This window comes from Chenopodium album, chromosome 10 (genome assembly GCF_948465745.1).
Source record: "Chenopodium album chromosome 10, dcCheAlbu1.1, whole genome shotgun sequence".
Taxonomy (NCBI): Eukaryota; Viridiplantae; Streptophyta; class Magnoliopsida; order Caryophyllales; family Amaranthaceae; genus Chenopodium; species Chenopodium album.
In genome coordinates this window covers 59,826,480-59,842,819 of record NC_137843.1, presented here as the reverse complement: position 1 = coordinate 59,842,819, position 16,340 = coordinate 59,826,480, and the positions used below count along the sequence as shown (strand labels likewise).

General features: G+C 33.4%; 1 protein-coding gene and 1 pseudogene across 2 annotated transcripts; one reads left to right on the top strand and one right to left on the bottom strand.

Annotated features, from left to right (window-relative positions):
- Nucleotides 1–729: 729 nt before the first annotated feature.
- LOC145562751 (DUF21 domain-containing protein At5g52790-like) lies at nt 730–8,929 on the bottom strand (annotated as a pseudogene). Its single transcript, XR_014094446.1, has 15 exons — nt 8,773–8,929; nt 7,610–7,665; nt 7,470–7,500; nt 5,375–6,912; nt 5,185–5,261; nt 5,026–5,109; nt 4,763–4,876; nt 4,053–4,139; nt 3,757–3,896; nt 3,591–3,678; nt 2,828–2,901; nt 2,416–2,594; nt 2,070–2,314; nt 1,532–1,578; nt 730–1,247 (listed from the first exon to the last, which is right to left on the bottom strand). The product of XR_014094446.1 is annotated as a DUF21 domain-containing protein At5g52790-like (transcript).
- A 3,679-nt stretch (nt 8,930–12,608) lies between these two features.
- On the top strand, nt 12,609–14,571 carry LOC145565604 (protein FAR1-RELATED SEQUENCE 5-like). The gene is made up of 2 exons (XM_081625553.1): nt 12,609–13,630; nt 13,974–14,571. Exons 1-2 carry the CDS (start codon nt 12,609–12,611, stop codon nt 14,569–14,571), a joined length of 1,620 nt encoding a protein of 539 aa, XP_081481679.1.
- The last annotated feature ends 1,769 nt before the right edge of the window (nt 14,572–16,340 follow it).

Genomic DNA, 16,340 nt, shown 5'->3' with positions numbered 1-16,340 from the left:
TCCTTTCCTCATCTCTCTCTAACTTTCTCTCTCCTTTCATCTTCTCAAATATAAATCTCAATATCTCAGATCTCATCAACAGCAACTTACTACCTTTGCTGTTTCGTTCCTTCAGTCGACTTTGTGGTTTCGTTCTCACCACCGTCACGTTCTCACCGTTCATTTAGGTGACTTTGTGGTTTCGTTCTCGCCGTTCGTTCTTCTGCTTTGAGAACCATGTGAACGGAGAATGGGCATCTACATTTTTTTACAGATTATTTATGTAAATTAATTTCGTTTTTCACAATTTTTTTTGTATATGATTCGTATATTTTTTTGGGTACTTTGATTTCAATTCTAATTTGGTTTTTTCATTTGAGTTTTTATCATTTAGATTCTGGATTTTGTGGGATATTTAGATTCAAAAATTTTGAAGAATTATAGTTGCTAATTACGAGTTTGTTCTTGTAGTTATGAGTGTTAATAATTAATATACTGGACAAAGATGAAATGACTCTTGAAGTTCAATAAAATATCAATTTGCCTTTAAAAACCAACAGATAATTAAATTTTTAACAATATTATTAAATTGATTGGATATTGGATATCCGAACTATCCGATCCGAAATTATCGGATACCCGAAAAGTCGGATATCCGATAATTTCGGATCGGATACGGATATCAAATTTTTGAATTTTCGGATACGGATATCCGATCCGAAATTGGAATTCGGATCGGATATCCGATCCATGCTCACCCCTAGGTTTTATAATTAAGTTATTCTGCTTGTAAATCCATCTTCTTCGTAGACAGTCAGAAGATATTCATATATCAAGTTCAGAAAGGCATCCCAAAAATACCATACATTGACAATATGTGGGAGTCCTTGGTTCTGTACTATACAGATACAAATCAGTACATAAAAAAGACGCATAATACGTGTGGGCCAGCATGTTCTCTAAAAATACATGATCAACGCCGCAGCTTCTCATATGAATTAGTTGCTACCTGCCTCAGTGGAGAAGTACGCATAGGACTACCTGAGTTAGTAGAGGGAGAAGGTAGTCTGGATCTCATCGGAGAGCTTAATAGAGATGGTCTAATCAAGGGAGATGGAATAAATGCTTGCGTTGGAGACTGCAGGATTGGAGTATTATGATATGAGGAAAAAGGCGATGCAACTGGACTCTGACTCAGATGAGAAACTGGTGTGGCTCCAGCAGATCTTGGGGCTGATCTTATGACAGGCAACATATTTATCCGTATCCTACAGATACAAAAATTTATGTTCAGAAAAGGCGACAATAATGACATTACTCTTTCAATCCTTAGTTTGCATAATTCACTAGATGTAACTTTGCAAGTAGTGAAGAGTACTAATAGTTAGGTTTGTAAGCAAATCTAGACAAATTTATAGAGCATCCTTGCACTTAAAATCATCATTAATAGTGGTTTAGCCTCAGAGGTCAGAAATAGGGCACGTAACATGGGATGAAGAGAATGCTTCAAGTTAACAAGATAATACTACAACTGTATTAAGTAGCCTCTTACCTGTTGTGTACATCGACATAATCGTCAGTCTCGTCAAAAATTTCCTCCTGTAACACAATGCACACAGAATTAATGAACATATTAGCAATGATGACAAAAAAATCAGGAAAAGAAGATGACAGGTTATGCCAAGATTGTAGGAGAGATTACTTCAGCCTCATACCACAAAAATGCTAGACAATACAATATTCGTTGCTATACTGATACAGACATATTGAAATGCATTATTTTCTGCAACTGAAGCCATAAAAGTGTATTTTAAAACTGCAAGAGCTCTCATCAAGAGCTTTACAAACATATACAAAGTATGTAGAATATGTGTGATTTTGATGTTCATGGGAGTCTTATCATAAATTTCAAAAAAGTACTTTCATCCTTCAAAAAGTATTTTCACCCCTCCCCTACCCTTCCAAAAAAGGTGATTTCTGAGTATACAAAACATCATAGAGTAGCTCAGCACCACTACAATCTCTGCACTAGGAAGCAGTAAAAAAAAGGAAAGTACACAATATACTGATACAGAGTATTAAGATTTTACCTGCAGCAATTCCTCCAACACGTCTTCCATTGTGATGATACCAATAACTTCTTCACTGGGATCGGGGCAAGAATCTAGATCAGGTACCTGCAGTATAGTATCTTCGTGATGCAGAATTACATTTTTTCCTAGCTCCATGGCATCAAGCATTGGAAGACTATGAGGTCCAGTTTTAGTTGAATGCACAATGGATGTGTTCCTTGATGTTTTCTTTTGATCTTTTCTATGGTTTTGATGATTTACCCCTGTGGAATTGTGTATAACTTCAATGTCAAACATCTCTGCAAGATCTACTACTGCACCAGCAGGAAAGTTGGCAGATTTATGTCACCTATACTAATCATACCTTTTTTTCCTGATTGTTCAGGTCTTGGGATTGCATTCGTCTTCATCACAGATATTGCAGAATTGGATGTAGCATCTGACATATCTTTCACGCCTTGTTTCCTCACAACTATACCCATATGACTATGACCCATTTGAAATAGGTTCAGTACATCATACAGTGGCAAGTGATCGTAGAATCTGTAACAGTTGAAATGCTCATTAAAAAGCTAAAGAAAAAGGATGACAGCATGCAAATCATTACAGAGAGAAGACAGCCACACAAGATGTGCATATGGCTATAAATTATGACCGCCATTGCTGCCCCCTAAAAAAGAATTTACTAGTACACTGATACAGAAAGCTAATCAAAATAATACAAAAGAAATAAGCATCAAATTCAGGAACTTCTGAGCAATGTATAAAGGTCAAACCTGGAGATCTTTCTAATAGTGAGATTTCTTATAGGAGTTTCATCTTCAGGTCGGCAAACAACCAAATTTTTTACCTGCAATTGAAAGAAAATTATTTTCAAGTGCCATGAATATGCATGGATGAAACTACATAGTTACGTACTACATACTACTGGTAAATAGGAAGTGAAATACAGGCCATTTCTGAGTTGTGATTAAATGATTAAGAGAAAACATTGCCAAGGAACAGAGAATCAAAGGGATAATCTTTCCCATGCTAAGTTTGGTATGTCGACAGAAATAATTTTGTTTGTGTTTGGAGATGAAGGCTATTGATCAATCAACCAAGTTCCGTAAGAAGTAGAAGATTTGCAGAGAGATAAAATTTCTAAATGAAGTCTCCATCAAATCAACAGGAGGAGGAGATTTCTTGAAAATACCGTAGCTATTGTTTGCAAAAGGGCCAACATCGTGGAAAGAGGGAGTATGAGAGAAGAGAGAAATGAAACGTGATGATAAGTTATTCAGAAGAGGAGAGATAGAGTTGCTCAAATAGCTACCATAGGGTGGGGTAAAGTAGTGTAATACCCTTGTTCAGTGGGGAAAAATTACAAGTCCAATCCTTTAGCCCCAATACAGGCATACAATTCCAACCCTTATTTTTCATCCCCCCACCACCACCACCACCAATTATACCCGATCCAGGAGACTCCATCGAGAATGAAACTTCCCCGGTTTAGAGTAAAAGACCTAGTAATCTTTTTACATATCCCTACTCCCTTACCAAAATAAGGCCTATGATATTTGAAGGGCAGCCAGAGTAAATAGGCACTCGACTGTGCCCCTCCCTCATTATCAGCTCCATTGTGTCCCTGGAAACAACCAGTGAAGAAAATTTGAGAATGGAAAATGTGAAAATGTACAAAACCAAGGCTAATGAGAAAGCTCACTTGTCAAGTTTAGCATCTACATCAAGGGAAAATACTTTAGACATGTCAGTCATAGCATCTTTAGCAGTCTTTGTTGTTAGATCCAAAGCTCCACCAATGATAGTGGTTTCATCTTGAGTCAATTCCCCACCTTTGCCTGCCTGATGTGATAAAAATATCTCTGTGTTATGACACTTGAATCAATTATTAGCATGTTGTAAATTTACAACAAAACCTCTTTCTTCTAGAAAGCTATACCAATCAGACTTTTACGCAAGGAATATAATTGTATACGAAGTAGAGGATTCACTACATACCTCATTGGCATGCAGGTCCACAAAAGTTTTCAGCTCTGAGCGTCTTAGCAAAGCAGAATGGCCTCTGCCTAGCAACCAGTCCAACAGCTGCCATGGCATAAATTTGGTACATAGGAAAGGCATATAGGATTAAGTAATCAAAAGGAACGGGAAACAGAAATACCCTCCACATTTTAATTACTTTTATGTACTGAGTATCAAGAAGAGAGACAAAATAAATAATTCCTCCATTTCTAAATAGATGCATCATGTTGACAAGACATGTTTGTCAATGAATTACTTTGACCATTAATATCTTTAATATGCTTCGATAAAATTTATAAGGAAATTTATATTTCGAAAATACACAATGAGATTAACTCAACAACGATTAAAATAATGATATTTATTTTTATATATTATTAGTAATAAAACATGGTCAAAGTTAGTATAGGAATAGTGTTAGAACTCTAAAGTCAATATGATGCATCTATTAAGAAACTGAGGAAGTATATATATATAAATAAAGAAATAAAATCATACTTTTCCTCTGGAGATCACAATTACCTCAGACTACAGTATTTACCCTCCACAATTGATACTTCCTTATTTTAAGTATCTTAAACTGGTTAAGAGATTAAGTAAAGTGTTTCTCGCTTATGTTTTCCACTTTTCCGCCCCTCCCCAGTTTTCACCACACTTACTTGTGACTTATGAGGCAAAATACTTACCTTGCTGATAGGATAAGAAATGGGTAGCAGTAGAATGACAAGTACACGGACCAGAACAGAAAGTTTTGCACCCACACTTAGTCCATACTGAGAGCAAATGGATTGGGGAATTATCTGAAATTTAATCATAGTGTCACTATTAAACTTTTGTTACAGCAAAAGAATCCAAAACTTGGGGCAGGGGAAACAAACAACGAGAAAAAGGAGGAGAAAAGGAAACGACTTCTGAAAATTTTGCAATGATGCATATTGTTCCCAATTACCTCTCCAAACGCAAGTATAAGAGTGACTGATATCAATATGGAAGCCCACGCAGGGAGAAGCGCATCAAGGAAAATTGGCAAAGCCTGGAAGAGAAAAAAATGGTGAAGGAAGAAAAAGGCAGGAAAGACAACCATCGATACATCCAGTTGCAAACATACCTCCATTGCCATGGCATTATATATGAGGAGGGTGCAGAGTAACAAGTGCTGATTTTTAACAAGAGGCAAAATCTTCTCTGTAATGATCAGAAAATGCAAAAGAAATGAGAATTTTTTTAATGTTTTCAATGTTAACTGTCAAGGACTTTTCAGAATAATAGCCTAAGAGAAAAAATTGTTATACAGAGACCTGCATTTCTCCTGTCCTTGGGCTGGCCAGACTTTGAAAGAACCTCGAGATCAACTAGGCTAAGAGACATGAGCCCTAGGGTAAGACCTGACATAAGACCAGCAAAGCACACTAGAGCCACACATATGATCAGAATATCAGATAAACCCAAAACATGGTTTCACAGCAAGGCACATCATTTGCAGCCATCTTCTCTCAGAAACAAATGCAAGAAACTTCACTAGAGATGCCTTTATAAGGGAAGTTCCTCAACAAGAAAACATAAAATGAACAAGAAGCAGAAACCACTGAAGGTTCATATAGAAATGAAAAAAGGTGATTTGGAATATAAAAGGAATAAAAGTGTAGCACAACTTGACGGAGATAGCATTAAAAACAACTAGAGAGAATAAGGTGCAGAGTTCAACAATCTCAAAAGAAAGGGTGACAAAACAGACAAACCAAAAGAAACAAACCCCCAAATTAACTATCACGCACTTTATACTACTTAATTTATAAACAATAACAATCACCCTATGCAGGATATGTCAACTCTAAGGAAGTCAAAATAACATAACCTAGCCTCTAACTAGTACTATCTTCATTTCACAGCGATTTTAACATTTGCCATTTGGGTCCGTTTTTAAAAACTCTTAACATGGTGCTTTATTCTGTTTTTGGTAGATCTTATTCACTATCTTACCGCACAGCATTTACACTTTTTCATTCGCTCTCTATTTCTTTATCCACCTTTTTTCTTACACTCACCCACCTTTTTAGACACTCTTATCTTACTTTATCCATCTTTTTCTCACACAATCAACTTTTACACACACTCTTTCCTTTGTTTGATATTTGTGCAAATAGTATATCTTAAGATCATTGTGAAACAGAGGTAGTATAATCTTAAAAAACAACTGTATGCAATTGGCAATTACCATACCAATTCATAACCATTTCATTCATTACTCAGATTAAAATGATTGGTAAACCAATCAAAAGTACGCAGTCTAACTCACTGCAAAAATATGTAATAAATAGCTTGTACCAGTTAGACCCTTTAATGATACACGTCTATTAAAAAAAATTAAAAATATATATTTTAATTGTTTACAAGGCTACAATTTCATAGGAAATACGAAGTACAAGAAGTTTATTGTGCTTATTAACTTGAGTCCCCATAACCTAAAGCTATAATGTTATTAATAACTTTTGCAACTCCATATGAAATTGACAAGTATACCACAAAACTAAGGAGGATTAATAGAAAATACAAGTAACAACTACAGCTGAATTATTACAAATAAAATAGTAAACCATCACCTTAGTGGAGGTACATCAGCAATTGGACTCAGTATGCAAATCGAGTGGTCCTTCCATATCAATGATTATTATCAGTCCGAGAATATCTAATCTTTCTGATGGAAGAATATAATATATGCTTTTCCATCTCATCATCAACTGATCAACTCCAAAGAGCCATGGACAATCATGAGCATATTCATCCTGCCCACGATTCATAGCTCAAGATTTACATTAGAACACAAACTGGTTTAAACCTGGAGGAAAGTGAATTACGTCAACACATCATTGGGAACCTGATGAATTGTTCAATTACTGTGGTTTATTTGACAGAAAAATAACATAATAATCTTTGTATATTTTTCATACATTAGAATCTACGGGGGCTAATTGAAAAGTAACAGAAGTAGACTGCAAGTGAACAACTTACTATGTAGCTAAGATCGACAAGTCACCAACACAACCTGTACGGCTGTACCTTATACCTTCATAGTTTAGTCAGCCTAGTTGTGACTTGTATACAACCACAAAATCATGAAAGGATCTAATGACAGATACAAGTTACTTGGATTGATTCCCACAAAATGTAACTGTGAAGGTATAAACTATAAAGTATCTTTGTTTGTTACTGCATGTAATCACGAACTACCCTAAATGGTGATAAATGAATTTCTCCATGCCACCTAATGACTGACAAGAAGATCCATCCAAAAATGAATGTAGTGGGTTGATTAATGCCTAAACATAATTCCAGAATGTCAATAACAAGCTATTTATAATTGCCGAAAGGCAAAAGCATCATAAAGACACATACTTTCCTATCCATGTTGCAATCCCTCGTTAACCTACAACATACAATCAAAATGCACATAAGGTTAGGTACAATTAGCGATTAAACTAACTAGAATAGTAGTTTCCATGATATTTCCCAAGCTTGAAAAAAGTGGCACGTACATGCTAAAAGGGATTGATCTTTCCATAACTGTCATTGGCATCATTTTCAACTCCCACTGTCCAAGAAAAATAATTTACCACTACCAATTTCATAAGCAATTCTTATATTAAGTCATGCCACAATAGTATTGTCTGTTTTTTAAACGTACGTAAAGGGTACGTGTCAAGCTTTTAAGACTTCTCAAGCACCTTTCAGGCTTTCACAACTAAAAACAATCTTACAAATTCACACAAGATAATAGATTTTGTACAAATGAATATGTCACATAAACACATGTATCCAAAACCAATACAATGTAAGCTCGACCACTTTCATTAATTTGCAAATAATAGGCAAAATTAAAGCATCCAGTTAAATGTAACCATGGCGGAGTGCCTAAGTACTCAACCTATTAATCATACAGATGAACTATCAACAATATCATCCTAAACATCACATCAAAAACCCATCAAGACCTCTACACTAGTCTTGACTAATAATGGGTAAAATCAATAAGATTAACCAAAATAACAACAATGTCAAAGCCTTAATCCCAAAATCAAATAAACTCCAACCTTCCACATACTTTTCGCAGGAAAAACAAAAAAAAGGGATTGCAATTCCAAATTCAAAACCTTGTCAAAGCTGGCACCACCCTCACCACCTTAACATCATCATAACTCAGATATCTCAAATAAAGCACAAATCTTTAAATCAAACAGTTTTGATATTTCCATTTTAATCAAAGAAAAAGGGTTTTTTTTTTTTTTTTTTTTTTTTTTGGTTTAGCAATTGACAAAAAAAAAAAAATTCAACCCATAAACAACATACCAATTACAAAAAGATAAATAAAAATAAAGGAACTAGTAACTGAAAATCTAAAGAGCTAATATTATAATCCTGGATAACATACTAGGAGTGGGACTTGCCTCGTCAAGCACCACAAAGATAACCACGGTTAATTAAAGAAACCAAACTCAATTAAAATAATTAGGTTCTGAATCCAACTATACAAAGCCATAATTAACCAATAATTTATTTCTAAAGCACACAAAAACCCAAGATTATGCACCAAAAAGTTGTAATTTCTAATTAAAAATAGAGTGGAAGTATAAATATGGCATACAATACATAAATAGAATTGAAAACAATAAATCAAATGAACAAGAACACTGAAGCTCACCTGATTTTGGTGGCCTTTGGTTAAATTAAGGGTTAGGGTTGGAATCGCCAACTCTTCCACGCCAATTTAACATCAAACGACGCCATGCCAATATGGCGTGCCCTCTCCATGCTTCCCTTTTCCATTCACATTTTCAGGAGTTTAAAAGGCTGCAAAGGTTAAAAAACAAATTTATAGTTTCTCCCTTTCTGCATATATGTGATACAAATCTTTTAGTTATTGATCAGTATAAATTTTAATAATTAAAATTTAATAATTTATTTATTGAGACGATTACAATAATTACCCATATAAAACTAAAGAGTATAGTTGGACTTTTTTTATACTCTTTTTGTATCTATTTTGATTTAGGACCTGTTCACATTTGCTTATTTTCAATTCAGTTCAGCTCCAATCAGTTCAGTTCAGTTCAACTCTTAATTTCCCTCTCTCATAAAATATCCATTTCAGCTTAGTTCAGTTCCAATCAGTTCAGTTTAATTCAGTTCAGTTCAATTCAGTTCAGCTCCAATCAGTTCAATTCAGTAAATATGAACAGACCCTTAATAAAACACATTTTATTTATAGGGCAAACAATTAGGAACAAAGAAAGTATAGAACTATAGGGTAAGAAGAGAAGACCCTCACCAGATCGACCTTAACCAATTATGGAGTACTTTGTTTTTCAAGTCAACACTTGTAGAAGAGGGAGGTAAGAGAATCCCTCTACTTCCAAGTATTTTTGTAGTTAGTGGAGTGGGGTTTTAACTTATGATATCAAAGTCACAATGTGAGTTCCCTACCAACTCCATCAAACATAGCTTGGTTTAGTGTAAAAGATTTTTTTTATTTTTATTTTATTTTTTTGAGAAATAGTGTACATGTAATATAATCATGTTTGTTTGACATAAAGAAAATTATATGTATTATGACAATTTAAATTGTTTTTTTATAAATTTTTCAGACAATAATGATCTATTAATGATTTTTACCTTCCCTAAAATTTTAGTGCAACCTAATAAGATTTTAGTTAATTTATTTTTTTCTACCTTAATTCTTATATTATATCATTCTTTACGAGCTCTAATATATGAAATACGGAGTAAATATTTTACTAGTAATATAAAGTATTATGTAATAAATAGAGTAATATAATAATGAAAATGGTATGTTGAAATTATAACCTGAAAGTTTGTATGGTAATTAAATTAATATGTCAAAAATTAAAAAAATGGAATATTATTAACGATTTGAAATTATTTGGAATAGTATTTGACCCTAACTATTGCAATAGAAAATGGTTTTCAATGCTTTAGGTGAAGGTGAACAATACTTATTAAAAGGTTTTGAAAAATTATGATTTTATTAGTACATGCAATGGCCCCCATTCCTCAGATCCATTAAAATCTTACTTCAACATACGACAGGTTTATAAGTTGTTGGTAACACACTAACAAACCGCCCTTGATTGTTGTACTTTAATGTAAACTGCAATAATTCAATGGTTTATCTAAAAGATCTATAAAAATAGTATTGTACATTATTCATTAAGCATCATCCATTATCCTACATACATTTTGGTCAACTCAAAGTGTATATGAAGTAGATATTATCATTTGAGGAGTATCATATTACCCTTAAAGGCAAGTACTCAACGCGAGGACAATATTAAAAAAATAAAATAAAAAAATTGATTCAATTTAAAAGTTAAAAGTTAAATCTACTTCGTAAATCGAAATAGAGGAAGTATAAGATATAAAGCGCTCATTAACTTTAAGCTTAAAAGTAGGGGTGAGCATGGGACAGGTACCCGTACCGTTAGTACTAACAGTTTGGGTATTCGATAACCAAAATTCCTAAAAGTGATATCTATAACCCGAACCGATAAGTTCGGGTACCCGGATTTCGGGTAGCCAGATTTTCGGATCGGTTATCGGGTACCTAATAAGATGTCCAATAATAATAATTAAATTTAATTATGTAGTTATTATGATATAATTTACCACTAATTAACAACAATACCATATGATTTTGACCAAATTATTAATAATATTACTAATCATTGATAATATAAAGTAAGAGTTAAGATTTTAAAAATATAGATTTAAGTAGGGAAAAAAGCAAAAAAATACTTATCGGAACGAATCGGGTAACCGTTATTTTTAAAATGATACCCAATAACCATACCCGATAACAAATTACCGGAACGGGTACCGAACCGTTATGGTTATTGGATCGGGTACCCTAATTTTCGGAAAGGTTACGGATTGGTTTTTCGGGTTTTTTGTTTTTCGGGTAGTTTAGCTCAGCCCTACTTAAAAGTGGTATTCTTCAAGGGGGAAAAAAAACAAAAACTGAATTAATACTACCTCTGTTTTTTTTTTAGTTCACACGTTCTAACTTTAGCACTATCCATACACTCTCCTTTGACTGTATTTCGTGGTTTATCCGTAATGAAAAATATAGTCATGTGGGATATTGTTAAATTCGTCACGATAAATATCAATGGTTAAAGTTGTGTATTGACAAACGTGACTAAAAAAACGTGTCATTTAAAAAGAAATGGAGAAAGTAGAATCGAATTCTTATCACCATTGGGCTCAAACAAATTGAAGTTGATACCACATTGCATGGGTTGGGCCCAAGGGAGTCTTTGGGCCGTAACTGTAATTGAGCGCAAATTATAATGTGCACCCTTGTGCACACAGAACTACGTGCACCACCAATTAGCTTCTGCCACGTAGCTTCTGCTTACCTAGCTGTTCTTTCCTTATTTTGCAACGTCTTTCGCGCGTTCTTTCCATTTTCAATTCCTTCCTTATTTCTCCATTTTTCCTTTTCAAATATCATTCGAAAATATTCTCTCGTTGATTTTCTCTCTCCTCTAGTTTTCTCTCATCAATTTTTTCTCTCAAATTACTTTCTCGATTCGATTTATTCAGTGCTTTTCTCACCATTGTTGATTGCTCTGTTCTTCAATCTTGTTTTTGCCATGGATTTGATTTCTGTTCCTGAAGTTCTTGAGAGTGGAGGTAAGATTTCTGAATTCGATTATTTTTGTTAATTAGGTTTTTTCAATTTGATTTTTGAACAATTCATTGTATAATTAGGTTTTTTAAAGTTACTTATAATGGAGATGAGATTATTTTTAATCTTCTGTAATTTTTGATTAGATTGTGATTAATATGATTCTGCAATAGTATTTTAGTAATTTGTGATGATTTTGATCATTTGTTGATTAATTTATTCATTAATTCTTGATTTTGAACTTTCGCCTCTTTTAATTTCTTGCTGAACAATTTATGTCCAGAATTTGTTAGATATACGTATGTGTTGTTCAAAGTGTTTTGAATTTGATTGCTGATTTATGAATTTTAATGTGCTTTTGTACATTGCATAATATTTAGGTTTAATTAGTTGTATTGTTCAATTTATTAATTGATCGACTAATTAAATTATCTTCTGGAATTTATTAATTTGTGCTTAATTTTATCATATTTTGATGAATTTTATGAATATTATTTGTTTATAATTTGTATTAGTCGTTTTTTTCGTAGTTTAACTATATTATGAACACTGTCATGTTATTTTTGAACCTTTATTCCATTTTATTGAACCTTTGATTCTCTATATTTTTTAATATAGAATTGTACAAGTAATTATGAACATGCTATTCTTTTATTTGAACAATCTAATTCTGTTATTTGAACTATGTTCTTTTATATTTGAACTATAATAATGTTGGTTATGCATTTTGTTTGTTTATTGCAGTTTATAAGTATGAAGTTGTTTATAAGGAAAGTGAAAAGTCTGAATTGCAGTGGAAACAAGTCAAAAGTGATGCGGAGGCATATGAAATGTACAATGATTATGCATTTCGGCATGGATTTAGTATTAGGAAAGGGAAAGTTCGGTATGTTGGTACTTCAAGTGTTTGGAGAGGCAGAAATTATGTGTGTTCAAATGCTGGTTTGAAGGATACTTCTTCTAAGGTGCCTAAGAAGTATTCTAAGTTGGATTATCGTACTTGTTGTGAAGCTTATATTGATTTTGTTATTGATGAGAAAGGTGTTTGGACTGCTGTTAAACACAATATGGATCACAATCATGCTATGATACCTGTTGAGAAAAGACATCTCCTTAGGTCTCAAAGGAAAATGCAAGGTGAGCATTTGAAGTTCATAAGTACTATGAAGGCTAGTGGTGTTAGGGTTACGGATTCTCTTCGTGCTTTGAGGAAAGAAGTTGGTGGATCTCCTAATCTATGCTACACTGTTACTGATGTTTACAATGCTTTAGCTACTGAAAAAGCTGGCAGATTAGAAGGTGGTGATTGTAATGCTTTGATCAAGTCATTTGCTGCAAGACAAGCCAAAGAGAGTGACTTTTATTATGAGTTTGAGGTTGATGGAAATCATGCGCTTTGTAGTGTATTTTGGAGGGATGGAAGAATGCGAAGGGATTATGAAGCTTTTGGTGATTTGATGGTTTTCGATACTACCTATAGAACCAACAAATATGGCATGATTTGTGCCCCTTTTGTTGGTATGAATCATCATTGTAATAATGTGATGTTTGGAATGGGTTTTGTTCTTGATGAAAAGACCAGCAATTTTGTATGGTTGTTTGAGGCTTTTATGAGATCTATGGGAGAATGTCGACACCCCATAACCTTAATGACTGATCAAGCCCCTTCAATTGCTACAGCAATACGAGAAATTTTTTCAAGTACTCGGCACCGTTTGTGCACTTGGCACCTCGGTGAGAATTCAAAGACCAATATAGGAGGGCTCAGAATATTGAAAGGGTTTCCAGAAGTATTTGATTATTTGCTCAAGTACTGTGAAAGTCCTGCTGAATTTGAACATTACTGGCCAAGGTAAGCTTTCTTTAATTTTCTTTGAACTATTTATTTTATATTTTGAACTTCTTATGTCTTAATTTGAACTCAGATATTTACGTATTTGTGGACTTAATTTTATTGAATTTAACATGACTTATTTCGTTTTGAACATTATTGTTAATTATTTGAATTTATTTTTTTAGGATTTGAACCTTTGTTTATATATGAATTAATAATTATTTAATTTCAATATGTTTACTCTTTTTGTTTAACAAGTATATATGAACTGTATGTAATATATTTTGAACTTTGCTGTTTTTTTTTTGAACTTCTATATTATTATTTTGTTTATTGGTATCTTGTTTTTTGTTTTTAATAGAATGATGACAAAATACAAGTGTTCAGAAAATGATTGGTTAAATCACTTGTATGATATCAAAGAGAAATGGTGCCCTGCTTATTCAAAGGATTATTTTTCGGGTGGAGTATTGTCATCCCAAAGGAGTGAAACAACAAATCATTCTGTTTCTAATAGATTGAATAAAACAGATGGTTTGAGTGACTTTTATAGTACTTTTCTTGATGTTATATCAGAATGGAGGCGTAAAGAAAGTAAGCAAGATTTTCGTTTTCTGAGGGGTAACCGTCATCTTGCAGTAGCTAATGTTAGTTTGCTCATACACGCTAGGGAGATTTATACTATTTCTGTGTATGTGGTATTTGAGGATCAATTTGCAAAAGGTATTTCATGTTGTCAAGAGCGAAAGCATGAAGATGATGAGACTATTTGTTATTATGTTTGGAGGCCAAATAAGGACATTATAAGGCATGAAGTTACTTATGAGAAATTCACCTTTAACATCAATTGCACTTGTAAGTATTGGAGTGAGATGGGGTTGTTATGTGGACACTCTCTTCGTATATATAATATTCAATGTGTTCAAAAAATACCAGAACAGTATATAGTGAAGAGGTAGACTAAGAAGGCTATGTGTAGTCATGTTTCTGATGAAGAGCCATGTGAAGATGTTAAAGTTGTCCCTTCTGCTGTTTGGAGAGTTCAAATGGTTAGGAAGTATGTTCAGTTAGTGACATCATGTCAAGATGATCTTTTAGCAAGAAACGAAGTTGAGTATACTTTTCAAATGCTACGTGAAAAGGTGGAAAGTGTGATGGGTCCAATTCATATTGATGAGGTTGAAGTTGGTGAAGAAGCTAAAGAAGATGGTGATGAAGAAGGGTTCATAAACAATCCAAAAATAGCTAGGAAGAAGGGTGAGAGGAACTACAGGCCAAAGAGTACTGTTGAGAAAGCATGTAATAAAGCTAAGGGTTGGAAAAAGAAAGTAGATAAATACAAAGACGAAGCCAGAGCTACTGTCCAAAAATTAGTTGTTGAGGTAATTTTGAACCTCTGTTCTTTGTATTTGAACTTTTGTTTTTTCTTATTGAACAGCTTATAATTTTTTAAAATTTTGTAGGTTTTAGATGATGATGGAGATCCTTTGGTTTATTCACATCCAACAACACAAGGACCAAATCTCTCTGTACTTTCTAAGAAAAAGAATGTTCAGAGTACAAATAGTAAAGCTACTAACAATGCTTCTCATTCTTCATTAACAAATGTAAGTATTTTTTTAAAAAATATTTTAATTGTCTTTTTTGAATTGTTTTGTATTATATATGTTTAATTTCATTTTTTTTCTTTTAGGTTTTTGGTGATGGGTTCAGAACTGGTTCTCAAGCTTCAAATGGAAAATGATTCAAAAATAGTAATCCTTCAACTAAATCTACTCAGCAATCTTCAGCTAATGTAATTTTTATTCTGTTTTGAACTTAAACTGTCATTCTTTTGAACTTTCTATGTTATATTGTAACACCCCAATAATTCTCTCTTTAAACCTCTGAGGACCCTGAACAATATTCAAGAGAATTACTGGCGTGCTACCGCCACGTGTTCAAACGTTAAGGCTTTATCAGAAAATAGCAGCGGAAAAACTAAATCAGTTATAAATAAGTTTCAAAACCAACGAATGAAACCAAATTAAGTCATACAACTTGGAACCATTAAGGCCCTTATTCAAAACCCAATAAAAGTAGTAAGTGATTAAATTCAGTGTTCAAATAAATTCAAACCCAAAAGAAATAGTGTCGAATAAAATCGAATTAAAATAAATTCAAACTTGCAAAAGAAATAAAATGAAACAACCAACTCTCTACTCAAGATCCCACAACCCTGATGAATGCTGCATGTGTAAGAACCTGTGGTAATTCTGCTCCCCAATATTACAAGTGTAAAAATTGGATCGTCACAGGGTCATTGAAAGGCGAAGGCCATGACCAAAGAAAGACACACAAAGCACGCAATCAGCAAAGCTGAGTACATACAAGCTGCAAAATAAATTAAGAATTTCATAACATGCTACTAATAATCAATCATCATGCATCATTAAATTATAGACTCAACACACGACTCAACTATTTATATTACTAAGACTCCATTAATTAATAATAGGTAAATCATTATTTTTATTCATTGGATTACGCAATAGACAAGGTTGTCCAACCCATGCTCCATTTGGAACATCAATAAAAGAAAAACCCCATGCCTCCTTTCGGAAACATCAATAAACATCCAACGACCACGGGCGCGACTCCGTGACCGTAGTTAGTATGAGATCTCACCTAACTCCTAGTTTTGAAAAATATTTGAAATAAGAGACTCGTAGATCAGACGGCCTCGAGA

Bases quoted from the DNA above. Each gene is read 5' to 3' on its own strand.
- LOC145565604 (XM_081625553.1), top strand. From the start codon at position 12,609: ATGTACAATGATTATGCATTTCGGCATGGATTTAGTATTAGGAAAGGG. The intron at 13,631-13,973 runs GTAAGCTTTCTT...TGTTTTTAATAG, and splicing joins TTTGAACATTACTGGCCAAG to AATGATGACAAAATACAAGT.